The sequence below is a fragment of the Oryctolagus cuniculus genome, chromosome 17 (genome assembly GCF_051225735.1).
Source record: "Oryctolagus cuniculus isolate XC-2025 breed Fujian yellow rabbit chromosome 17, ASM5122573v1, whole genome shotgun sequence".
NCBI lineage: Eukaryota > Metazoa > Chordata > Mammalia > Lagomorpha > Leporidae > Oryctolagus > Oryctolagus cuniculus.
Window position 1 is genome coordinate 15865321 of NC_142883.1, and position 26518 is coordinate 15891838.

Below are 26518 nucleotides of genomic sequence, written 5' to 3' on the forward strand. Positions count from 1 at the left end.
CAGCCCAGACCCTGAGCCCTGGGTCCCGGGTCCGAGCCCCTCTGTGAGTTCCCAGTTCACAGCAAGGCACTGCAGGGGCTGGGGGCCCAGGCCAGCTGGGGTGAAAATCCGTGCCTCCCACCTGCTCTCCTGCAGTAGCCTGAGTGCTTGGGGGTCCCCCAGGCCACCCTGCGCCCCAGACGGCGCCTCACCGCTCTCCCAGTTGAGGTACTTGAGAGGTGAGTTGTCTGACCACTGCCAGCCGCCACTGGTGTCCAAGTCGTTCAGGCCAATCCACAGCGTGGAGCTGTACCCGGTGAGGAGCCCTGAGAGCAGGAGCGGGGAGGAGAAGGGAGATGCCCCAGCCTTAGCCTCCAGAGCCCCACCCCTATTCCAGCATCCTTAACCCCAGGCGGGCGCGGGCCTCAGGGTCCCGACGGCCACCCAGCCCGACCCCGGGGCAGCTGCCCGGCTCACCATTGATGTAGGTCTGCTCGTGGATCTCCGTGATGCTCAGCAGGTCCGCCCCCTGCTGCTCGCAACTGGCCCAGGCCTCCCGCCATGACAGCGTGGACTGGAAGTTAAACTGGTAGCAGCTGTCGGTCAGCTGGTCCTTGTCCCAGAAGGTCTCGCAGTCGTTACCTGTCACCAGGGCAGTGGGACACTTGTCCTCGGCCAGCTTGCTCCTTCAGGGCCCACCCGCCAGGAAGTCCCCAGCCCGGCCCCAGCCCCGCTCCGGCCGGTGCTCACTCTTGATGGGGCAGAAGCCCCAGCGCTCATCCTTGCCATAGTCCTGGGTGGTGGCGCACCACAGGTGCCCGTCCTCGCGGCCCGTGCTGGTGCAGCCGTGGAACCACTGGCTGTCGTACTTGAAGGGGATGGTGCATGGCTTCCCGTGGGAGTTTCCCTGGATGGTGTAGACTTCTGCAGGGGAGGGGCCAGGCCCTGGTACTTCGGACCCCAGGCACTGCCCACCCCTCAGCCACCGGGGGGGGGGACCCCTCTAGCAGGGAGAGTTGGGGTGGCAGAGGTCAGCTGAGAATGGTTTTAAGGCTCCCTCCCCTGTGAGGTCAGCCCAGGAGACTGGGACAGGTCCCCAGCACATCCCACAGGGCTGGGAAGGGCCCCCCAGTGCCTGCCCAAAGTCTGGCTGAGGGAGGAGGTTGAGCCCCATGAATCCCAGCGCAGTCACTCAGCCCAGGGCGCCATGGCCCGCTCCCCCACCCCACCCCACAGCTCCATCTCAGAGAAGCCACCCAGGGATGGTGCTGCCCCTCACTGGGGGCTCCAGTAAAAAGGGGACCACGGAGCCTCCCTGGAGAGTTGAGGGGAGGACCGTTCATTTAACGTTGCATTATGCATTTCTATACTATTTGAAGTCTCTCCACATGTGTATTAATTTTGCAGTTTTTTAAAACAATAAATTGAATGTTTTGATTTTCCTAATGATTCAAAAATGCTTCCTATTGCAGTGAAGAGAGGACTGCCAAGAGTCCACAGAGGTTAAAGGTCACCCTGCAATCCAGCCCTCCAGGGTTCCAGAGCCCTGGACACCAGGGGCCCCGCCCCTCGCCCGCAAGCAGCGGCTCACCATAGTAGGGCCGGGCGCACAGATCCTCATCGCTGCCATAGATGTGCCACTGGCCACTGCGCGTCTGGTCGCCACGCTCAAGGGTGCCGGGCTTGGACACGTTGCTGGCACGGCCCCCCAGGAGCAAGGACAGCTGGTCGCCCAGCGTGCGACAGTGCCAGCGAAGATTCAGCGCCTCCCGGTCACACTCGTACATGCCCAGGGAGGCTGTGGTATTGGTGCCCGGCCAGCCGGTACCCAGGCACTGCGTGGTCCCCAGGTTGAAGAGCCGGTTTCGGGAGACCCACTTCCAGCGCTGGGCAGGCAGACTGGCATTGCAGGCTGGGGTGACGCGGACTTGCCCACCCAGGGCTTCCAGGCAGCCCTGCAGGCCCTGGCTGAAGATGAGGAAGACATCGGGGTCTGGAAGGGAAGGCGGGACAGGAAGTCACCACAGGGCCTCTCCTGGCTGGCCCCACATGACTATGGGGGCCTCCAGACCCTGACCATGCGCCGGGTGCTGGCTTGTGAGCCTTCCCCATGCTGTAACACGCCATCTTCACTATGGACTCCTTGAGGCGGGTGTGAGAGCAGAGGAGCCCATGGCCAGTCTCTGTCCTAGCCCAGGTCTCCGGGAGGCAGGACGGGGAGGACTCAGTCCTCTGTCCCATTCCCAAGGGCAAAACCAAGTCCACAGGGCGCGCTGAGGACCACACCCAACAGTCCTCTCGTATTTGCGGTTGTGGTTACCCCAGGTCAATCTCTCAAAATGTTGGATGGAAAATTCCAGGAATAACCCATCCGTCACTTATACATAATTCCTGTCCCAGTTCTTGATGGTTAAGACGGTTCTATTTTGTCATGAGTGCACATCTCTGTGCATAATGTGTAAGCTGCGCTTTCTAAGTCCATGAGACGCCCTCACAAAGTTCGTGGATGGTGAAGACACTGCTTGGCACCCCACCCTCTACCAGAGAGCCTGGGCCAAGTCTTGGCTCCACTCCCATTCCAGCTTCCTGCTAACGTGCACCCTGGGAGGCAGCAGAGGATGACCCAAGCAGTTGGGTTCCTGCTACTCACATGGGAGACTGGGATTAACCAGGATTCTGGGTTCCTGGTTTCAGCTTGGCCCAGCCTTGGCTGTTGTGGGCATTTGGTGAGTGAACGAGTAGAGGGAAGCGTTCTCTCTCAAGTGAAAATAAGTAAAATATTTTAAGAAGCTCATGGAGAGGTGGGCGTTGTGGTGCAGCAGGCTACGCCACCACGTGGGATGCCTGCATGCCAGCTGGAGTCCTGACTGTTCTGCTTCCAACCCAACTTCCTGCCAGTGTGCCTGGGAAGCAGCAGACAGTGGCCCAAGTGCCTGATCTCTACCACCCATGTGCCTCTGTCACTCTTCCTTTCAAATAAATAAGTAAATCTCAAACACACACACACACACACACACACAACTAAAAGATATGATTGCTTCTCATCCCAATCTGTTAACAGATAAAATCCATGGCACTTAATGTTCAACTTCCTACAAGGACCAATCTAAAAAAACAACTCACTGAAAAGTGCTTTACGATAAAACTATATATGGATTGAAATATTTTTTTGCATCAAAGTAAACTTTTTTATTTGAAAGGCAAAGTGGCAGGGAGAGGAGAGACAGAGACAGATCATCCATTCCATGTTTAATGCCCCAGATGGCATCAACAGCCATGAACGGACCAGGCTGAAGCCGGGAGCCAGAAACCCCACCAAGGTCCCCCATGTGCGTGGCAGGAACCCAAGTCCTTGGGCCATTATCTGCTGCCTCCCAAGGACATTAGCAGGAAGCTGGGTTGGAAGAGTAGGCGGGACTTGGTCCTAGGAACTCCCATAAGGGCCGTAGGCATCCCAAGCAGTAACTTAACCAGCAGTGCCACAATGCCTGCCTCTGAACTTTTTAATCCCAGTGTCCCTGAACTTTTTGAAGCATCCTTGTGTGTGTGTGTGTGTGTGTGTGTGTGTGTAGAAAAACAAAGTAAGTGTAGGGTTTGGTACTATTCATAGCTTTAGGCATCCCGGGGTGGGGGTCGTCTTGGAAAGTATCCCCCAAGAATTAGGGGATCTACTGCACTTTACTGAAAATTCTGCAAAGACCAGTGAAGGCATCCACGTCACACACCAGGCTGCAGTCCTGTTCTCGGTCTCCGGTAGGTAGCATGGTTTCCTGCCACAGTCCTCCAGCCTGGAGGCAACACCGCCTCAACCACCCTTGTCTCTCAGCTTCACAGGTTCCTTACTTTCTTCTTTCAAGAATGTTACCCCAAAACATCACCCACCCCCCAATCCCAACCACTCACTCCTCCTCCCACACCAGTTCCATGTTTGTTTCCAGACAGTGCAGTTTAACCCCCTGGCTTCCTCAACCCTGCATCTTCACGCCCACTTCCTTGCTGAGCAGAAAGGAAATCCACCCCATCACCAAATCACACCCACTTCACAGATTAAGAAACGAGGCTGGTTGGCGCTGCGGCTCACTAGGCTAATCCTCCGCCCTGTGGTGCCGGCACACCGGGTTCTAGTCCCGGTCGGGGCACCGGATTCTGTCCCGGTTGCCCCTCTTCCAGGGAGTGCAGTGGAGGATGGCCCAAGTGCTTGGGCCCTGCACCCCATAGGAGACCAGGAGAAGTACCTGGCTCCTGCCATCGGATCAGTGTGGTACGCCAGCTGCGGCAGCCATTGGAGGGTGAACCAACGGCAAAAGGAAGACCTTTCTCTCTGTCTCTCTCTCTCACTGTCCACTCTGCCTGTAAAAAAAAAAAAGAAAGAAAGAAAGAAAGAAAGAAAGAAAGAAAGAAAGAAAGAAAGAAAGAAAGAAAGAAAGAAAGAAAGAAACGAGGCTTGGGGCAGACGATTGGTACAGCAGTTCAGACTTTGCTTGGGATGTCCACACCCTAGGTAGGAGTGACTGGCTTTGAATCTCAGTTTTGATTTGAAAGATAGAGTTAAACAGTGAGAGAGAGAGAGACAGAGAAAGGTCTTCCCTCCGTTGATTCACCCCCCAAATGGCCACTACGGCCGGAGCTGTGCTGATCCAAAGCCAGGAGCGAGGTACTTCCTTCCTGGTCTCTCATGCGGATGCAGGGGCCCAAGCACCTGGCCCAACCTCCACTGCCCTCTTGGGCCACAGCAGAGAGCTGGACTGGAAGAGGAGCAACCGAGACTAGAACCCGACCCCAATATGGGATGCCGGCACCGCAGGCGGAGGATTAACCAAGTGAGCCACAGCGCCGGCCCCATTGGGCCATCTTCTACTGCTTTCCCAGGCCATAGCAGAGAGCTGGATCAGAAGTGGAGCAGCCAGGACTTGTCCATATGGGATGCTGGCACTTCAGGTGGCAGCTTTACCCACTAGGCCACAGTGCCAACCCCACCCCCTTTGCTTCTGATCCAGCTCCCTGCTCATGTGCCTAAGAGACAGCAGATGATGGCTCAAGTCCCTGACAACCTCATGGGAGACCTGGATGGAGCTCCTGGCTCTTGGTTTGTTTTGGCCCACTGATGGTGGGTACCTGGGGAGTGAATCAGTGGATGGAAGATCTCTCTGTCTCTGTCTCTCTCTGTCTCTCTCTGTTTCTCTTTCTGTTCCTCTGCTTTTCAAATAAATAAAGATGAATAAATAAAACATTTTTCAAAACTCAAATTGAAAAATATGACAGTACTTCAAGAAGGCTTTCGAAAAATAGAATGAAAAGATAAGTTCCTTCAGGTGGAAAAACACTTTGATATCCATGTTTAGGGTTTTTATTTTTACAGGCAGAGTGGACAGTGAGAGAGAGAGACAGAGAGAAAGGTCTTCCTTTGCCGTTGGTTCACCCTCCAATGGCTGCCGCGGCCAGCACGCTGTGACTGGCGCATCGTGCCGATCCGAAGCCAGGAGCCAGGTGCTTCTCCTGGTCTCCCTTGTGGTGCAGGGCCCAAGGACTTGGGCCATCCTCCACTGCACTCCCTGGCCACAGCAGAGAGCTGGCCTGGAAGAGGGGCAACCGGGACAGAATCCGGTGCCCCAACCGGGACTAGAACCCGGTGTGCCGGCGCTGCAAGGCAGAGGATTAGCCTAGTGAGCCGCGGCGCCAGCCCTAGTTTTTTTATAATACCAAAGTTCCATGAACTTTTTGGGGACTCCTCATATTTGCTACTTACTAGAAGCAAACAGTTAATCTCCTAATATAAAAAGAACTTGTAGCACATATGCAAATAATGCAGAAATACTAACAACGCAATAGAAAGCTAGTAAGAGATGCGCATAGAGGGCTACACACATGAAATGCAATTGGCTCTTCGATATTTGGCCCGACAGCCTCACTCAAAACCAAAGCAAAATAGACAGCATTAGCCAGGTATAAGTCTCCTTCCTGCTCAGCGACCCATCGCGCTTTAGCTAAAACACAACCTCTCTACCGCGAGGACCTGGTTGGGCAGGACCTGGTCCTGCCAGTCCATCCCAGCTCCGGTGATTCCCCCTTGCTCAAGCCACACTGACCTCGTGTTCCTCCTTGAACAGGCCTGGTCCTTTCCTGCCCCCTCAGCAGCAGCTGAAGCCTCTGCCCCCCAGCTGCTGGGTCCGGCTGGGCTGCTCAGAGCGCCACCCGGCGCGTGCACAGTCCAGCAATCACCGAGGACTGCAGGAGAATTGTAGGCGGAATTGCATTGGCTCCTTCCTTTCTAGAATCTTCCTTCTCGACTTTTATCCTTTTGGGCGGCCCCAAACTCTGGTCTCTGCAGACAGTAAAATGGCCACTTTCTGTTTGCTCCTGAAGGGGCCGTGTGCTTGGCGGAGGAGCTGGTTAAGTGTGCCACTCAGTTTGCCTTTCGCTCTCCAGGATTTTCTCTCCCCGCGTCCACACTAGTTAGTTTGCTTATTTTTACTATAAGGGGACGCAGTAAGGGCAGCGGTCACTTTATAAATAACACAGGTTTACTTAGCTCATGGTTTCGAAGGCTGGAAGTCCAAACACCAGGGCACAGGCTCCTATGAGAGCCCGTCTTGGCTGTGTCACCTCGGGGCACACAGCGCTCTGGGAGCTCTGAGAAATGAGGCCAGAGAGCCTGCGCCCAGGACCCCGGTGGTCTAGGGACACCCCACTCAGCCCTGCCTCTTGGAGGCACCACATCACATCCACACCAGGCCCAGGAACCTTGGGGGACGAATGCCCCCCCAAAGCTGCGAACGCCGTCTGTTGGTTTTGGCTGCCTTCCAGCGCCTTCAAACCACCGTGCTTTGCAGTGTGTCCCTAACCTGCAGGTGCCCTCGGCCAGAACTCAGGAAGCGACGCGCTCTTCCTTGGTGTCTGGGTCTCCCCTCTTGTTCACAAGCTTCCCACACCTCGGCCTTCATCACAGCACCCTGGTGCCGAGAACTCTGCCTGACATGCAGCGCCGCTTAGCAGGTGCTGAGGAGCAGGCGAATACGCGACCAAACGAGCTGTGTGCACCCTGAGCCTAGGTGTGGAGCTCAGCTGGCCAGCTCAGTGCCCGCCGCACAGCGCCCCAGCTCCACCACTGCGCGCTCAGGGCGCCACGGTGGGGGGCTGCTGTGGCTGTGCCACCGGCCCTGGCAGCACCAGGCTCAGGGTGCCCCTTGGGCAGCTTCCTGAAGGGCCGTGAGGGTGACCCCCCCCCCCCGTGGCAACTCCTCCTCTAACCTGCTCCCTGCCCCCTGCAATGCATTCAAGGTTTCTGGGGGAAATCCTAGTCCCCAAGTTTAGGGGTGGGACCTCTGGGAGGTGAGGTGGTCACCAGGGCAGAGCCTCCTCCCCTGGGATTAGTGCCCTGTGGAAGAGGGGGTGGAGACGCTGCCCCTGGGGGACTCCAGCCCTCATCAGGCGGGGAATCTGCTAGCACCTTGATCTTGAACATCAGTTAGAAATAAACCTGTGTTTGTAAGCCCTGCCTGTGGTCTTTGTTCTAGCAGCCAGCCAGATGACCACGCCCTCCTCAGAAGCCACCAACTTGCCCCAGGTCTTGCCCCAGGCCTGTCCACGCTTCCGGAAGGAAGGACTGGGTGATGCAGGCAGGCCGACAGGACAAAGGTGATCAGATTTGTGAGCAGGAAGACCACGTCTTCCCCACGCATCTCATGCCCCTACCTGACCACACCTGAATGGCCAACCGCCCATCAGGCTACGTAACCACGCCCCTCTGGAAGTGGATAAAAGGCCTGGAACACGGCGGCCCTCCCCTGTTACCCCCGTCCCTCTCTGCCCTGGATCCCCTGTTGCCCCGCCTCCGGGCCGCCCACGCTCTCTGCCTTCGCTTTGCTCCTCCTGCTAAGCTGCTTGTAGCTGCTCATAACCAAACGCTCACCGCACGTGGCTCCTGCCTGCTCTCCGCTCGGTGTGGCCCCAACTTCATTTCTAGACGTTTCTTTCTCCTTTAGACAGAGCCCACACTCTCCTATGCATTTCCCTCACTAAATAAAAAAGCTTAAAAAACTCACTATGTTGCCTGGTCCATTTGAGCCAGTATTCAGAATTCTCTGAATTCATGGCAGGGACCCACACAGCTTATTAATTTCGGAAGATACTGATAAGCAGATCGGTTTCATGGGTTTGTGAGCCTCAGAAATCTCGCAGGGGTTACCAGTGGGTAAGGAAGGGGCCTGGGACAGGAGCAGGGAGAACGCAGGGCTTGTCCTAGCTTCTCCTGGCTGGGACTGGACGAGGAGGCTCCGAGCCTCCCAGGAAGCCACATCAGCCGCAGGGCACAGAGCCTCCCCCTCCTCTCCAGCCTGCACCCACAGTTCCAGGCCGGCTACGCCAGCCGGGACCGCTCTCCCTCAAGCCAAACTGCTGTCCCCGTGGCCCTGCGGCCTGGGCTGTCACAGGAAGCATGGCGGCGAGCCCGCGCCTCCCTCCGACAGCCCAAGTTCTGGGTCCAAGTCCACCTCTCCCCTTGGAGCCCCTGCTTGCTACCTGGTTCGTTCCAGGCAAGGCCAGGGCCACCGGGAAATCCCGGCAGCCGCCTGGCCGTCCCGGGATGCGGCCTTCACTCAGTGCAGCGGGTCTGCCTGACCTGGGGCCCAACTGGGGCTGGGGTGCCGGGGGAGGCTGGGGCGGCCTCAGAGGAGGGGGTGAAGAGAAGGGGACAGCACGTGGAGCAGGAGAGGCCTGCGGGAGAGCCACAAAGCGACGGAGCCGCTGAGCGCAAGCCTTGAGGGTGTCGGGGCTTCAGGACCGCCAAGGCCTTGCAGCCCACATGCTTCTTATCGGGCCCCTTCCCTCCATGTCCTTTTGCCTCAATCAGAAAACTTGGCCGTGGTTTAGAGAGCACCTTTCTTCGGTCTCCAATAATGACTCTGCCCTTTGTTCTAGACCCTGTCTAGCCCACTCCCACCCTCGTTCCTTTGTAACCACAGCCTCTACTCTTACAGCAACGGCCCCACTCCCCACCCGTGTGTATTGATGGCCCTCTCCCCCACTGAATGTATGATTGCCCAGACTTGTTCACAGACAAACCCCTCTCCCCACGAGACGGCGGCCTTTCTCCCGCCCTGGCTGGGATCAGCTTCGCAGCCTCCCTCTCCCGGGTAGTGACCTCAGGAGCAGCTTTGGGCCACGACGTGATCTCGACCAACCGACTCCAAACAACTCCAGCAGCTACAAGAGGAAGTCCCCAGGTCCACTGAGACCCCCACTGGCACCATCCGAGGTCCCCAAAGCCGAATCACCTCCCTAGCAGTGTTTACAGGAGGTGATGATGGGACCAGCCAGGCTGCTGCAGGGATGCACTCGGCTCCCCACCCAGGACATCTCCACTGCCGACATCGCCCATGCCAGCGGCGAGCAACGCATGCCCACGTCAGCAGGAAGGAGCTCCAGAAGACAGATCATCGTCCCTCCGCCCCTCCTGGACGTTTGGGCTGATGTAATCCCATACAAGACCTGCTTTCTAAAACAACGAGAGGGGGGAGTGTTAGTAAAGTGGCACGGTCCGATCTGTGGCGCCATCGCGGGCTCCAGCCCCGTCGCCATTTTGCACAAGAAGCTTCATTCTGAGCCCGGCCTGGCTCACTGGAAGTCAGGTGACCAAATGGCCCAAGCACACGCGCCAGCTCCACCCCACCCTAACGGGATGTGCTGCCCCCACTTCCTTATCTCCGCAAAGCTGTGGAAGACCTGTCCCCAGGACAGTATGCGGAGGCAGCCTGGGGGTGTGCCCACCTGACAAAAAAGCTCCCTTGCTCCAGCGTGTGGTGTGTTTTGCGGTGGCCTCTCCTCTCAAGGAAGAACACGGCTGAGGGGAGCGAGACGGGAACGGAGGTGGGTTGGGAACTGCCTTGCGGTTTTGAACTCAAGTTCTTAGCACAGATGAAGGGGCAGAGGGGGCACAAAATCAGAGGCATGCTGGCCCCAGGCTAAGAGGGCGCCCCACCCCCATGCCTGAGCCTTGTTCCACACACCTGGGAGGACGGGTGTAAGTGCAGGTGCCCACCCTGCAGACACAGGGTCCCGCAGAGGAAATCCTGTGTTCTGTTGGCAACTGTCCCACGCCTCACGGTGCCGTGCACCAAGTGGTGGCTCAACACGCACTCGCTGGGCGAACAAATGAATGAAGGCGGGCAGGGAACCGCGCACTGAGAACTGGCCGGACAGGACGCAGTCACTCATTCATTCAACCAGGCTCACTGAGGGTGCATGTTCGCCCTCATGGTTCAGGCAAGCGCACCCGGATCAGCATTTCCTGAGTCTCGCTTCTTGCTAGTGTGCGCTCCGGGAAGCACTGCTGATGGTGCGTTCCTGACACACACGTGGGTTCCTGGCTCCTGGTCTCAGCCGCTGGCCTGGCCTGGAGCTACTCTAGACATCGAGGGAGGAAATCAGCACACGGGTTTGCTTGCCCTTCTTAAACATTTTAAGTTATTTATTTATTTGAAAGGCAGAAAGACAGAGAGAAACAGAAAGAAAACTCCCCCAAGTGCCTTCAATAGCCAGGCCTGGGTGTCCCAGGGAGTGGTAGGGTCCCAGTGACCTGAGCCTCCCAGGGTAGAGGTCAGCAGGAGGCTAGAGGGGGGAGCAGAGCCGCGACTCAAATCCAGGCGCTCTGATACAAGAGATCAGTGTCCAAAGTGACATCTTTGTAACCGCCGTGCCCAATGTGCCCGCTGGAATTCACATAAACACAAACAGGAAATCAAAACACCGCCCATGCTTGCTGAGCACCCCCCCCACCCCCCCACCCCGCCGCCGCCACTGCCGCCACGCCTGAGGCTCAGCACCGAGGGCGGCGTGAGCAACACAGCCATGATGCCAGTCCTCCCGCCGTGTGGCCCGGCACGGGGCCGGCTCCGTGCTGAAGATGAGGAAAAGCTGTGCTTGCCCTCCCGGTCTCTGTCTGCCCAGCGCACTCCCCACCCCTTTCTCCTTCTTACATGTCCACATATATCCTGTGCCTGCGGTTTTGTGGGCGGACACGGCACTGAAAAGGTAGAAGAGCCAACGGCCCTGGAACCGCGAGCTCTCTTTACATACAGAGATGAGACGGCGGACGGGGGCGCCATGGCCGTGTTTCCTACGCTGAGCTGACAGGAGACAGAGAGAGGCAGAGCTGAGCACTGCGGACACAGGAGAGGCAGCAGGTCCCAGGGCTGCCGCATGCCTGAGTTCTGCCATCCTGGGCTCCTACATTCCCACGCGGCCCTTTTTCCCTTGGCTCCTGTCCCTTGCTACCAAGAGTCTTGAAGGATATACAGCCTGGGACCTGGGACCAGAGCCTTTGTCACAGTGTCAAACACCAGCCCGTTCTCCTGGGCCCAGGGGACAGGTGCTCCAGGGCCGCCTTGCCCGCCAGTCCAGCCTCGGGGCCATCTCAGAGGAGGAGCGCAGGGGACTCCCAGCCCCCTCTGGGTTCCACTCCTGACTGCTCCCTGGGGCTTCCTCACCCCATGCTGATGACCCACACCAGGTAGCAGAGGGAAACCAGCAGTGAACAGGATGACAGGGCCTCTGCCCTCGTGCCGTTCACAGGGACGCCGGGGAGGCAGAGTGCAGGAAGCAGTTAGGACGGCGTGCGGTGGCCAGACCCCACGTGTGCCCGTGGCCGGGGGAGAAGGTGCTGGGTGGAATGGACTCCGTGGTGCAGTGCACCCTGCCTGCCTCTGAGCACCCAGGGCGTCACCTGGGACACCCACTCCCGTGCGCAGAGGCAGCTGAAGGATTTTAAAGCAATTTGCCCTACATGGAGTGGCCCCTGGCCCCGAGTCTCCTCCCGCCCGGTCCAGGGCCCCTGAGGCCTCTCCGCGCGGGGGAGTCCTGGGGTGTGCAAAGGCTTGGTGACATTTTTCTCTCTGGACGAAGTCCCAGCTGTCTGTGCAGCTTCCCCGGACTCGGCCCAGAGCTCTGACCTCGCATAAGCGGGCTGCCTCCATTCCAAAGCTGAAGACATCCCCGCTGGAGGAGGCGGATGAGAAGTTAATTCTAGCCAGGGCTCGGCATGCTGAATGAAAGCCGTGTCACCGACAAGCCGGCAAACAGCCAGCAGGGGCAAGCACACACAAGGGTGTACCACACTGGGAAAACGGGGGCCGGGGCGGGGGGGAGGCAAGAAGCCGGCACGCGGGCCCCAGCCACCACCTGGCTCAGCCTCGGGGGAGCTGGGTCTGGGGCCGGCTGACAGCACTTGGCCCGGTGGCCTCCCCAGGCAGAGGCGAGGGGTCATCCCAGGGAGAGCCAGGGGCCGCATGCAGGGCCGCCAGCCAAGAGCAGCAGCTGTTTTCAATGAGGCGGTTGGCCTCAGGGCCAGGCCTGCAAATGTCCCTGAGTCAGCAGAAACTGCCTGCCCCGCCCTGCTGAGGGGCCAGCCCCAGGGACCCAGCACCCCACCCTGCATCGCTCCTCTGCTACAGACCTATAGCCAGCGTCCCTGCACCCCAGGGACACTCACCCTGGGCTGGGCCCCTGGGAGCACCCTGACACCCACAGCCAGGCAGTCACAGGACATGGAGGCTCCATGCCCCGCCCACCGGCTCCCCTCCACCCCGCAGCGCGGGTCACCCACTCTGTCAAGTGCAGGGCCCGGGTGCGGCCGCCTCTGGCCCGATGCGCCTCCGGCTCCAGCAGCAGCGGGCTCCCTCCACGAGCATTTCCAGACACGCTCTTCTCTGCCTAAAACCTGCGTGGTGCAGAAAGTGGCGTCCCGTGTACCAGAAGATGCTAAAGGGAACTCGGGCAGCGCACGTGTGACGGGGCGGGGGGGGGGGGGGGGAGGACGTCAATCCCACGTAGGAATGCAGGGGGAGCAGGCGCGCAGGACTGGTGCCGGGTGGGCATCCGCAGGCTCTCAGCGCGGCCACTTGCCCCTTCCCACACTTCTGCTGGCCCCGGCCCCGCCAGGTGGTGCGGGCTGCGAGGGGACGGCCCTGCGGTTCTCTGGGAACACAAGTCCCCGCCGGCCTCCCCCTGGCGACCGCTCTCCCCTGCTGGCTTTTGTCCTCTCACACCAAAGCACCGCAGCCCTGCCGCCCGTCCTTTCCCAGGCCCCCTCGGGCAGGATGAAGGGGGAGCCGCCGAGCTCCCGGTCCTTCCCGGGGGCCGCCCGGTCCTAGCCCCCTGCTCCAGTACCCCCGCGCCAGGGGGGGAGTCCTCCGCCGGCCCCGCCCCGCCCAGCGCCCTCTCCTGCCGGACCCCGCACGCGCCGCCCCCGCCCCGCAGCGCAGCGCCCCACTCCGCGAGCGCCGGGTCCCCGTGGCCGCGGCCGTGGCCCCCGGCGCCGTCTGCGAGCCCGCGGCCAAAATAAACCGCCCGAGAGCCACTTCCTCCCCCGTGGGGGAGACTTTCACAACGCCGGCCGGCTGGGTCAAGGCAGCATGTGGCTTTCAGACCAGCACCAGCCAAGAGAATTCGGGAAGGGGCCCGCGCGGCGGAGGAGCACGGCGACCCGGAGGCGTCTGGGGCGGGATGTGTCAGCCGCAGGGTGGGTGCGCCCACACTTGCCTGGTGGAGCGCGGACGGACGCAGGAGCCTGGGCGGGGGCACAAGCCTGTGCGGACGGAGCGGGCAGGGGGGCGAGTGTACGCGCGGTGGGAGTGGTGGGGTGGGGGTAGCATAGGCTGCAATCTGAGAAGCCCCTCCCCGCAAGCTGCAGGCCTCAGAAGGCAAGGTTTGGGGGCCTTTGTGGAATTTCCAGTTTTCACATTGAAAATGAATGATACTTTTCTAAGAAAAAAAATACCCATACGCACAAAAAGAAATATGTAGGGAATTCACTGAAATGTAATCACTTGGGAGAAATTAAGGTTTGAAATATCAAATTCAATTACAACTGCTCTGTAATAATCTTTCTAATAACAGAAGAAAAAAAAGGCAGGACTTTTCCACGAATCAGCAGGAAAGATCCTCACTGGCCAGGAGCCTGCAGAGAGAGGGCAGGCTCGGTCCCTGGCAAAGCCCAGCACGGCCGGTGGGCGGCGCCATGCGTGCTGAGTGACAGCATGAATGTGAACCGAGGGATCCTAGAAGTCATCTTGCCATCCTGGCCGGGTGGAACGTGCGACCCGCGAAGGCGTGCAAGCAGGACCTGAAATCCAGTAACCCTACGGCAGACTGCTGTTTAAGTTGATCATTGTGTACAGCCTGCGAATGTGTTTTATACAGCAGACAGACCCTTCCCCTCTCCTGCCAGAATGTGCAAACTGAAAACATATAGATTGGTCCAAGGACAAGCAAACAGCCAGAACCTTGCCTCTTCATTAGGTCTAAAGCTGCTCATGGCCGGCGCTGCGGCTCACTAGGCTAATCCTCTGCCTTGTGGCGCCGGCACACCGGGTTCTAGTCCCGGTCGGGGCACCAGATTCTGTCCCGGTTGCCCCTCTTCCAGGCCAGCTCTCTGCTGTGGCCAGGGAGTGCAGTGGAGGATGGCCCGAGTCCTTGGGCCCTGCACCCCATGGGAGACCAGAAGTACCTGGCTCCTGCCTTTGGATCAGCGTGGTGCGCCGGCCGCAGCACACTGGCCGCAGCGGCCATTGGAGGGTGAACCAACAGCAAAGGAAGACCTTTCTCTCTGTCTCTCTCTCTCTCACTGTCCACTCTGCCTGTCAAAAAAAAAAAAAAAAAAAAAAAAAAAAAAAAAAAAAAAAAAAAAGCTGCTCATGTTCTGAACAGTACCACGCCAGGATCTGCTCATGTAGGCTGAACACACATTGTCCAGTATTGAGGATGAAATGGGAGACTGCTGACAAGTACAGCAGTGCAGCTGACATGGACTGGAACTGGCCCAGACAAGGGCGCTCACCCCGCATTGATGGAAGGAGGCAGTGCCATGAACTGGGCACCGAGCACTGGGTCCCGGAGCTGCCTGGACCACGGAGGTGAGCTGGGCACCGAGCACTGGGTCCCGGGGCTGCCTGGACCACGGAGGTGAGCTGGGCACCGAGCACTGGGTCCCGGGGCTGCCTGGACCATGGAACCCGCTGGCACACCGGGTTCTAGTCCCGGTCGGGGCGCTGGATTCTGTCCCGGTTGCCCCTCTTCCAGGCCAGCTCTCTGCTGTGGCCAGGGAGTGCAGTGGAGGATGGCCCAGGTGCTTGGGCCCTGCACCCCATGGGAGACCAGGAAAAGCACCTGGCTCCTGCCATCGGATCAGCGTGGTGCGCCGGCCGCGGCAGCCATTGGAGGGTGAACCAACGGCAAAAGGAAGACCTTTCTCTCTGTCTCTCTCTCTCACTGTCCACTCTGCCTGTAAAAAAAAAAAAAAAAAAAAAAAAAGAGAGAGAGAGAGAGAGAGAGAGAGACCTTGATGACACGAGTCATCAAGAGATGGGCGAGGCAGCCAGGCACACTGACTCCAGGTATTTAAAACTGATAGCGCACAGTCAAGCTGTGTTCGGCTTCCATGTGTGTGAAAGTGAACCAACACTTGAAACTCCGGAGAGATTTCCAGCTGCTCTTGGCTACACGGGGAAGCCTGACAACCCAGAGCCAATACGCCAATCAGGGGGTGGGGGGTGGGGACGTCTGCCCGCCTGGAAGGGCCGCAGGCTCACCAACCTGCCGGTCTCTGCCCAGCCCTTTTGCATCCTCCCAAACACACACACACACACTGAGGTGGAATGGGGGCGGCCACATATGTGTATCATTATGCTTGCACCACTGCTTTGGTCAGGGTGTTGAACTACTCCTGTGTACCCTGGTCTCTGTGGAGAACGGCCAAGGTCGGGTGTGTGGCACAGCGGTTAAGATGTCTGCATTCGTGCTGGATCGCCTAGGTCCAAGTCCTGGCTCTGCTTCTGATCCCAGCTTCCTGCTAAGGCGCACCCTCATAGGCAGCAGAGACTCGCTCAGTGCTTGGGTCCCTGCCACCACGTGGGAAACCCAGGTTGAGTTCTCTGGTCCTGGCTTTGGCCCGGCCCAGCCCCAGCTGCTGCTGGGGAGTGAACCAGCAGGTGAGAGATCTGTCTGCCTTTCAGATAAATACGAGGGGTTGGCACTATGGCACAGCAGGTTAAGCATCCCATCCTGGAGCGCCTGTTCGAGTCCTGGCTGCTGGGCTAATGCTCCTGGGAAAGCAGCGAGTGATAGCCTACGTGCTTGGGCCCCTGCACCCACGTGGGAGACCCAGATGGAGGTCCAGGCTCCTGGCCTGGCTCTGGCTGTTGCAGCCATCTGGGGAGTGAACTGGGGAGTGGATGCAAGATTCTCTCTCTCCCTCTCCTTGTATCCCTCTGTCTTTTTCAAACAATCAATAAAATATAATTAAAAAGAATGACCAGAGGGCTATGCCTATTTGAAATCCTAGAAAAGAAATGGGGCGGAGTGGGGGGAGTGGCTGTGTGTGTGCAACCTCTCAGGAGACATTTCTGAAACACGCGGCCAAGTGACCCAGGAGTCACGGTGCGTTTCCTGCTGAGCTGCTGCTCTACTCACTGGCCAGTCCCTGACGTTCTGACAGTAACACGAAGGCTGACTGACTTGCTTCTAGAAGCAAATGTGGCACTCTGTAATGACAAGTAGAGAGCCAGCCTTGTGGGCAGCACGTTAAGCTGCCGCCCGTGATGCCAACATCCCATGTGAGTCCCTGCTGCTCCACTTCCCATCCAGCTCCCTGCTAATGCACCTGAAGAAGCAGAGGGAGATGCCTAAGTGCTTGGGTCCCTGCCACCCATGCGGGAGACCCAGATGGAGTTCCAGGTTCCTGGCTTCAGCCTGGCCCAGCCCCCACTGTTGCTGCCATTTGGGGGAGTGACCCTGTGGATGGAAGATTGTTCTCTCTCTCTCTCTAACTCTGCCTTTCAAATAAATAAATCTTTTAATTAAAAAAAAAAGTAAAAAGTTTCCTCTGTATCTTCTCATGGCTTGATATCTCGTGTCTTTTTAATGCCTAGCTCCACCACCAGTGGTTTTTTTTTTTTTTTTTTTTTTTTTTTGACAGGCAGAGTGGACAGTGAGAGAGAGAGACAGAGAGAAAGGTCTTCCTTTGCCGTTGGTTCACCCTCCAGTGGCCGCCGTTGCCAGCGCACTGCGCTGATCCGATGGCAGGAGCCAGGTACTTCTCCTGGTCTCCCGTGGGGTACAGGGCCCAAGCACTTGGGCCATCCTCCACTGCCTTCCCAGGCCACAGCAGAGAGCTGGCCTGGAAGAGGGGCAAACGGGACAGAATCTGGTGCCCGGACCGGGACTAGAACCCGGTGTGCTGGCGCCGCTAGGTGGAGGATTAGCCTAGTGAGCCGCAGCGCCGGCCCCACCAGTGGTTTTATCTGTCCACCTGCTGCAGGCTATGCTGGTGGCTTCCGAGTGTGGCTGCTGTTGGCACCCAGGCGCAGGTGGGTAGACCCACGTCTTCAACACTGTGGGGACACCTGGTCAGGGTGCAGTTAGCTTGATCAGGAACCAGGCAAACGTCTCCCACAGTGACTCTCTGTTCTCCATTCCTCCCCGCAATGCAGAGAATCCACAGCAATTAGTGAAAAGAAGGCTAACTGGCGGCTGAGCGAGGAGGAAAGTGGAATCACAGGTGCTCAGCTGAAAGTGCAACGCCGGCAACACATTTTGTGTGTTGGGCATTCTGGAGTCTGGACCCACCCAGTGCAAATCCGTGCTCAGAGCCTGGGTCCCAGGGCTGCCGTCTCACTTCTGCAAGCCTGGACTGGGGAGACACGAATGCTGAATCTCGCGGTTTCTCAGAGAAGGCTGAACGGTGCCCTGCGCCTGGGACAAGCTCAGTAAGGGAAGGTCGCGGGTGCACGGAGCCATCTAAGAGGTCAAGGGGAGTGCATATCATCCTTTTTTGTACTTAGCAAATTAATTTTATTTGAAAAGCAGAAAGAAAAAGAGACGGAGGGAGAGAGAATATCTTCCATCTGCTAGTTCACTCCTCAAATGCCCACCAAGAGCCAGGGCTGAGCCGGGCTGAAGCCAGGAGCCTGGAATTCCATCCGGTCTCCCACGTTGATGGCAAGGACCCAACCACTGCAGCCACCTCTGCTACCTCTCGGGGTTGACATTAGTAGGATGCTGAAACCACAGCGGAGCTGGGACTCGAACCCTGGTACTCTGATATGGACGCAGGCGTCCCAAGACTCTGCCACACACTGCCCCCTGTATTATCTTAATTCCATTTGGCTGCACATTTTTTTGAAGAATCCTTGTGCTGTTCTCCAGGATTGGGGCAGTGAGCCTGGGAACCGGGCTCCGCAGATGCTGCGATTCGGGTAAGAGCAAACAAGGCCAAGGCCTTGAGTGTGTAAGCTGCTCTTCAGAAGAATTAAAACAAAAATAAACCCACAGTGCAGATGCAGAGCCCTCGCCCACCCCCACACCCCGTTCCGCCGGAGGCCAGCATTTGTTTCTGTCTTTGAACCCGCAGAGTCCTCCACCGTGCAAGGAGAGGAGGGTGTGTCAGGGCAAGGTGGGGGATTTCTGGGAGGTCAGGGCAGATCTCCCCACCACATTCTGGCTCTGCAGAAGCAAACATCAAAGGCAGCCCTAAAGGGAACATAAGGTCACACACTGAGCGGCCGGGAGGGAGCAGTGGACGAGGGCCTGGCAGGAGGTCCTGGCTTCTGGGCGGTCACGGCTGGAAGTCCAGGTCCCAGCAATCTGTACAGCCTGTGGTCTGGGCTGTTTTCTTACCTGTAAACTGAATTACAAAATCCACTCATCTCCCAAGTGCCCAGCCTACAGCAGACACTCAACCCATGTGTGTTACCTGTGCTGGACTAGGGACGGTGACCTGTGCTGTGGGCAAGGGTCCGGTGTCCTCCGATGACAAAGCTCTTAGAAACAGACTCCTGCAGGGACAGTGACTAAGAAACAGCTGTCGTGCTGGGGGCAGGGTCACTGGTAACCTTTACCGCGTAGATTATTGTTAGGTTTCCAAGAATAAGTAAGATGGAGGGAAGGGAGACACAGGGGATCTTAAGATCTTCAAAGGAGCCACATCTCACCATCTTTCCCCCAGAACCCCGCCTTGCTTTGCCTGAGACAGCCACAAAGATCACTCACACAACAGCCGCCACCGCCACCGCGGCCGGACTGACAGAGCAGCGTCTGCCTGGGCCCCCGAGTTACTTCCTGTTCGCCAGCCTTTCGGCCGCTTCTCCTGATTTCTCAACACCTTTTTAGGACCCAACAAGGAAGGTCCTGTTCACGGTTGCCATCACTGTTCCTCTCTCACGAATGTTAACTTAAAATAGAATGTCTCTTCCCCTCTCTCTATAACTCTGCCTTTCACGTATAGAAATCTTTTTTTTTTTTTTTTGAAAAAAGATTGTGTGATATTCCTTGGTGTGATTACAGCTCTGGGTTCAAAGCTGCACACGGATTCCCGCTCTTCACCAAGTCTACTGCCTTTTTTTACTGCTAGAGATTTTAACCATTCTGCGTGTGTTTGTTAGACAATGGTATTCCCGTCTTTGTACTCTGTCCATTGTCATTGTCTTGCCTATTCCAATCTTAAGTGCCTTAAAAATATTACAGGTTCCTGTGTTTTCCCCATTGGCTTACGTGAACCTCGTGCCACAGTCATTAAGTATCTCTTCCCTGTTAGTTCTTTTTGCTTTTTACTTGGGATCCCACCCACAGAGGTCCCTTTCCCACTCAGGGGGATCATTCTGACTACAAATGGCACTGGACGATTTTGCCTGTTCCTTCGAATTCTACATGGATGAGGTCATAGGTACCACTTCAGTGCGTCCAGCGCAGTGTATATAAGTTCACGCAGTCTGTTGCAGGTGGGTGTAGACTGTGCAACCCTCCGTTGTGTGAAGAGACCACAGTGCACCTGGTGTTTACCTACTGTTGGTGCACATGTGGCTGTCTTCCGGCTGTTGCTTTTCAAGAACAGCTTACATTGTTTAGATTATTTAGACGGCCCACTGGACACAGAAGGGACAGGCAGCTCTCGGTGCGGTGATGTAGCAGGCACCAGCTGAACCACGCGACCACGGTTGGCATCAGGAATGAGGGGACCCTCACAGGACCCGACACGGGGGGAGGACACACCACGCGGTCCTCTTCCCAAACACGTCTGCCTTGAGTCCAGGAGTGCGTAAGAATGAGACAAACTCATTTCGTGTCCTCAAACTGTAACGCGTGAAACCAGAAAAAGCCAAGCAACTCTTTCAGATGAAAGGAGATGGAAGACGTGACACTTAATTGAACGCCGGACTTAAAGATGGCAATAAAAGACATAATTTGGGACAGTGAAGAAATCCAAACACGGACTGCGTGTCAGAAAAAACGAGTGTGGGCTGGCGCTGTGGCTGAGCCCCGCTGTGACGGCGCCATCCCAGCTCTGCTTCCCAGCCAGCTCCCTGCTAACATCCTGGGAAGACAGTGGAAGGTGGTCCCTGCCACATACACAGGGAACCCAGGCGGAGTTCCTGGTTCCCAGCTTTGCCTTGGCCCAGTCTGGCTCTTGTGGCCATTTGGAGAGCAACCAGCAGATGAAATATTGCTGTCTCCCCCTCTCTCTCTGTAACTCTGCTTTTCAAATATATAAATCTTTAAAAAAAAAAAAAAGATTCTGGGGAGCCGGCGCTGTGGCACAATGGGTTAACACTCTGGCCTGAAGCGCTGGCATCCCATATGGGCGCTGGTTTGAGCCCTGGCTGCTCCACTTCCAATCCAGCTCTCTGGTATGGCCTGGGAAAGCAGCAGAAGACGGCTCAAGTCCTTGGGTTCCTGCACCCACGTGGAAGACCCAGAAGCAGCTCCTGGCTCCTGGCTTCGGATCACTGCAGCTCCGTTGGTTGTGGCCATCTGGGAAGTGAACCAGCAGATGGAAGACCTCTCTCTCTCTCTCTCTCTATAACTCTGTCTTTCAAATAAATAAAATAAATCTTAAAAAAGATTGTGTGATATTCCTTGGGTGTGATTATAGCATTATTGTTGTCAACAAATGTCTTTTAGTTGATACAAGGTGAGGCATTTAGGAATGAAATGTCCTGTCTGCAACTGACTTTCTTTTTTTTTTTTTTTTTTTTTGACAGGCAGAGTGGACCGTGAGAGAGAGAGACAGAGAGAAAGGTCTTCCTTCCATTGGTTCACCCCCCAAATGGCCGCCACGGCCCGTGTGCTGCGCCAATCCGAAGCCAGGAGGCGGGTGCTTCCTCCTGGTCTCCCATGTGGGTGCAGGGCCCAAGCACTTGGGCCATCTTCCACTGCACTCCCATGGGGTGCAGGGCCCAAGCACCTGGGTCATCCTCCACCGCCTTCCTGGGCCACAGCAGAGAGCTGGACAGGAAGAGGAGCGACCGGGACAGAATCTGGCGCCCCGGCCGGGACTAGAACCCGGGGTGCCGGCGGCGGAGGATTAGCCTAGTGAGCCGCGGCGCCAGCCTCTATGTTGTTTTGTTCCTGCTCTCAGAAGCAGTGCTTCCAAGCGCTTTCCAAACCACCAAGCTCTTACAGCCTCGGATCCATCAGAAACGAGGTTGGGCATCTCGGGCAGTTCCGGGAGCTCCTTCCTGTGGGGAGTGGCGATCGAGCCCGGCCGTGAGCCGTCTCCTGGGGGTCCTTCCTCCGTGCCAGGCTGCTCGGATGCCACCATCCTCTGCTCTCAGACAAGGTCCTGCTCCTGGGGCTGAGACTGTAGTGCTTCCATCTTCTTTTAGTAGACTTAAAAATGGCACTGAAAAATATATCAATGTACATTCAAGTCTATTTACGTTGTATATATTGGGGGGGCTTGCCTTCTAAATACAAGGCTCAGGAAGGCAGGCACCACACTCAGTGTGCTCACCACGGTGGCCCCCTCACCAGACAGCAAGCCTGGCACACCGCTGGTGCTCCGGAAAGCCAGCAACTCCAAGACGGCAGGTACCGAACGGCTACGCGTCGGACAGCGGACGTGTGCATCTGAACGGTCACCGGGGTGTGCGACCCGGGCAGGAACCGCGTTGTGGTCACAAGACCCTCCTCTTCCGATACATTTCCCTGCACCGGCACTGGCCCCAGTTGCCACTGGAAACTACGAAACTGTCCCTGTGTAGTTTCCAATTCATTTTGCTGCTAGGAGCAGTGCCGGCGTTTAGTTTTCCTCTTCAGGATTTGAATGCCTTACAAACTCCAAGTGGAAGCGCAAGGTTAGAGGATACGAAGCCTTGTGGATGTGCAAGAGAATGAATTCCGACAAGTGATTTCCTCGCAGTCCCGTCACGACTAGGCTTTCTGTTTGCACTCGTTTACTCAGGCATGTCCAGAAAGTGCACTCTGCTTTACGGGGATCTCTGCACTTCCCGTGTGATGACCTGTCACCGGACCTGCCTCACGCGTGCTCAGCTGTGAACACACTGTCTGGCATCCTGTTGTCCCAGGAACATGAAGCAGACTCCCTTCTCCCAGGGCCCTGTTTCTGGTGCGTCTCACAGGACATTCTTAGAACACTTTACCTCTGCCTGTGCGATGCACCCGAGGCCAATGGGGCCTTTTCTGTTTAATTCGCTGTCATCGGCCTTCATGACTGGGACATCATCTAAAACTCCCTGCACTGTCCTTCCGTACTCATCTGCCTTCTATTTTTTCTTCCTTTTTTATGTATTTATTTGAAAGGCGGAGTTACAGAGCTGCGAAGGCAAAGAGAAAGAGAGAGAAAGAGAAACAGAGAGAGAGAGAGAGAGCGAGCATAGTCTTCCATCCGCTGATTCGCTCTCCAAATGGCCACAATGGCCAGAGCTGAGCTGATCCGAAGCCAGGAGCCAGGCGCTTCCTCCAGGTCTCCCCCGTGGTTACAAGGACCCAAGCACTTGGGCCATCTTCTACTGCTTTCCCAGGCCATAGCAGAGAGCTGGATCGGAAGTGGAGCCGGGACTTGAACAGGCGCCCATATGGCAGTGGCTTTCCCCGATATGCCACAGCACCAGCCCCTATTTTTTTTCTTTTCAGTCAATACTTGCCGAATGCCACAGTGTCCACAATCCCATGTTGCAACCTGTGCAGGGACAAAATGGCCTGCCTGGGAGGTGCTTCTAGGCTGGGGGAGAGGAAGTGCACCCCCCCCCGGGGTGGGTGGCAGTGATCAATCGCCAGTGTGGGGCTCCGGAGAGAAAGGCTCCTTTCAGCTGAGGGCAGCTCAGGCAGGTAAGGCCGCGGGCATGAGCCAGGTGAGGCCGCGGTGCGAGCAGGTGCTGAGACGCGTGGCCAAGGGAGCCTGGCAGCAGGGCAAGCAGCAGCCCGGGGATCTGTGAGGGGCTCACGGGAAGGAGCGCAGTGTGACTTGTGCAAGGACTTGCAGAGAACGGGAGGCCTCGAAGTCTACACTGCAAATGTTCAGAACTCACTGAAGCTGTCCTGCAGGATCCCGAATCTGACAGGCACGCCGGCTCTGGCCGAGGCCAGGGACGAAGAGGGCATCCCAGGGGCCAAGGCAGGAGCCCCGGGGCCACGAGCGCGTCCCTCGGCAAGCAGCCCGCTCAGCTGGGAACGCAGCCGCTCCTTGCGGCACAGTGCGGAACGCCGTTGAGAGGGGCAGCTCCGCAGTTGGCGGGGACGGACTCCAGGAACAGCAGAAATAGAAACTCCTTTGCCAAATGGCTGAAAATAAATTAGCTATTTGGGTAACGGAAGTGTTGGGTGTGCGTGCAGACGGGAGACGAGCCCAGGGCCCACCGACGGCGCGGCTGCGTGGCTGTGGGCAGGAGGCGCTCGGGCTCTGAACACTGACTTCTGTGCGGCCCGAGCGTTTCCCACGGAGCATGGGTGGCACCCAGGCCTCAAAGCGAGGCCCCGGGACAGTCGCCGCGCTCAGCAATGGCAGCCCCGCTCCCTCGGCCCTGAGACCCCAGGCGAAGGGCGTCTGGGTGCTGGAGGAGTGGCCGGCATGCCCGAGCGCCCCGCGGGGCCTCCGATGCTCGGGTGAGCACTGCCACGTGCAGAGTCCCAGCAAGTCCCAGCTGCACCCGAGTGAAGGCGAAATGGGGGGGTTTACCGACAGAGAGGGCAAGCAAGGGTCAAGGGAGTGGGGCGCTTGAGGATGGAGTTTTCCCTTCAGGATGTAAGTTTGCTTCTATAAGAAGCGTGATTACTTTGAGCCTTGTAGGCGTCTCCAAGAAGTGATGGGTTTCCACCTGCTTCCGTTGAAAACGGGGCAGTCTAGCTAGGACTCTGAGGGCTGTATTTACGGTCTCTGGGCCCCTGACATTCAAGCTGTCTCAATAATGAAGACGGAAATGGTTGCCCACTGTTTGCCCCGGGGTGCACCAGGCACGCAGCCCTGGTTCTCACAGCACCCCTACATGGGTGCTCCTATCCAGGAAGACACCTGAGCCTCTGCCTGAGGCCACACAGGCTGTGAGCGACATGAGTCCTGGTCCAAGGGTCCTGTCCCCTCTCCAGAGGCCAGAGAGGAGGAACATTCGGGGCCACACCCGCGCTCCCGCCCCGCAGTCAGGGCAGGGGCCGCACCCCGGCTCCTTCCGAACACAGACTGCCAGTGAAGCCTGGACTGAGATGCACCCTTTCCCGGGGACACCGAGCCCACCAAGTGTCCTCTTCACAAAAGCCCCAGCGGCTCTGAGACCACCACATCTTGTTCACCACGGCCCCGGGGGGGGGGGGGGGGGGGGAGGCGAGCCCATGATGTCTGTTCACCAGGGCCCGGGGCTCTGAGCCACCACTTCCTGTTCACCACTGCCCCAGGGCACCGAGCCCACCACTTCCTGTTCACCACAGCCCTGGGGGCCGAGCCCACCACGTCCTCTTCACCACGGCCCCAGGGCACCGAGCCCACCACTTCCTGTTCACCACAGCCCTGGGGGCCGAGCCCACCATGTCCTCTTCACCACGGCCCCAGGGCACCGAGCCCACCACTTCCTGTTCACCACAGCCCTGGGGGCCGAGCCCACCATGTCCTCTTCACCAAGGCTCCAGGGCACCGAGCCCACCACTTCCTGTTCACCACAGCCCTGGGGGTCCTGAGCCCACCAAGTCCTCTTCACCACGGCCCCAGGGCACCGAGCCCACCACATCCTGTTCATCACAGCCCCAGGGCACCGAGCCCACAACGTCCTCTTCACCACGGCTCCAGGGACCCCGAGCCACCACGTCCTGTTCACCACGGCCCAGAGGCCCTGAGCCCACCACGTCCTCTTCACCACAGCCCAGGGACCCCAAGCCCCCCACATCCTCTTCACCATGGCTCCGGGGGGGCTCGAGCCACCACGTCCTGTTCACCACGGCCCCGGGGGCCTGGCGGTGGCGGCTGACGCTCCACAGTTGCCCTCCAGCAACACCTGAGCTGCGGGCAGGGGCAGGGCGGAGGTGAGCACCGGGCTTGGGTCCAGCCTAGCGGCTGGGAGGGGTGTGCGTCGTGCGCATTCCCGAGCCACAGCGCAGCCTCCGCCGGCCTGCGGCTTCCCCACACAGGGCCGAGCTGAGGAGTAATAGCATTTGCAGTGCCCAGGGTGAGAGCCAAGAGCTGCGTCACCACCCCAACGGTCCACCCCACCCGGATTTATAGGACCCCGTCATGGGAAAGCGGCCCCTCCCCCGTCCTGAAGGCAGACTTCCGGTCTGCAAGACCCAGGCCAGACGGGCCCAGGGACCCCCGCTGGAGAAGGCGCGGAGCGAGGTGGGCGGTGGAGAGGCACAGGCCACGGTCACCTCGGCTCTCAGCACTGCACAGGCCCAGGAAACCCCACTAAGCGACCAATGAAGGCAGCAGCACGCGAACTGACCCCGGGAAGCAGGGGTGCCGGCCTGGGCACCTCTGCTCACTCAGCGCTGGCTCACCCACGCCTTCCTGCGGGGGTGGGGGGGCACCTCACAGCCCAAGGACCTGATGGGGCTCAGGCCCTGCCTGCTGAACCCACTGGGACGTGGGAGAGCCAAGTGCCCAGACAGCCGTCATTGACCGGGACGGGGACACATAGCTGGGTGCGCTCCACCCTTGTGCTCAGGGTCCTCTCCGGGGGACACGGGAGAGGTTGGAGAAGGCCTGGTGTTCTGGGGGACCCCCACACTGCAGCATCTTCCTCTCCCCCTGCAGTGCTTCCTTGGTGCCTGAGGGGTCTGCTCTGTCCCTCACCTGGGTGTATTGTCACTTCACTCGCTGGCATCTCGCACTGGTGACTCCCGTGTGCCCAGCATGGGGCACACACAGGGCGTGGCGTATGGCGGCGCTGCCTGTGGAGCTGGGCACAGCGCCCAGCACATCATTGGCCGTGTCATCGCTGTCAGCGCCTCACGCCCCCAGAGGGCATCACGGGGCTCCTTTCAAACGCTTAAATTAGGGGGAATTTAAAGGAACAGTCTCCAGAAGGCTTCTGCCTGTGACACCAGACCACGCGGGCATCCGGAAGTCTCCCCCTCAGGCCTGGCAGCTCTGGAGTGCTCATGGGGTGCAGCAAGGAAGCAGGTTTGGGGAGCAGGCAGGAGTAAGATGGTCCCCGCGTCCGTGACCTGCCAGGAGTTGGGCCGGGGGCGCACGCGATGTGACTGGCAGTCTGGCCGCGGTAGCAGCAGCAGCTTCTACAGCCTCCCTCCCTGTCCAGGAAGATTTCCCAAA

General features: G+C 58.1%; 1 protein-coding gene across 3 annotated transcripts in view; it reads right to left on the bottom strand.

The window, feature by feature from the left end:
• MRC2 (mannose receptor C-type 2) overlaps window positions 1–26518 on the bottom strand; it is a 48771-nt gene that overhangs the window by 19580 nt on the left and 2673 nt on the right. For all 3 annotated transcript variants that reach the window (XM_051825102.3, XM_051825101.3, XM_089316850.1), the window contains exons 2-5: window positions 1571–1972; window positions 730–903; window positions 457–621; window positions 192–305 (exon numbers count right to left, since the gene is read on the bottom strand). In XM_051825102.3, coding sequence (XP_051681062.3) covers window positions 192–305; window positions 457–621; window positions 730–903; window positions 1571–1972 — 855 coding nt within the window. The remainder of the gene's footprint in view (window positions 1–191; window positions 306–456; window positions 622–729; window positions 904–1570; window positions 1973–26518) is intronic.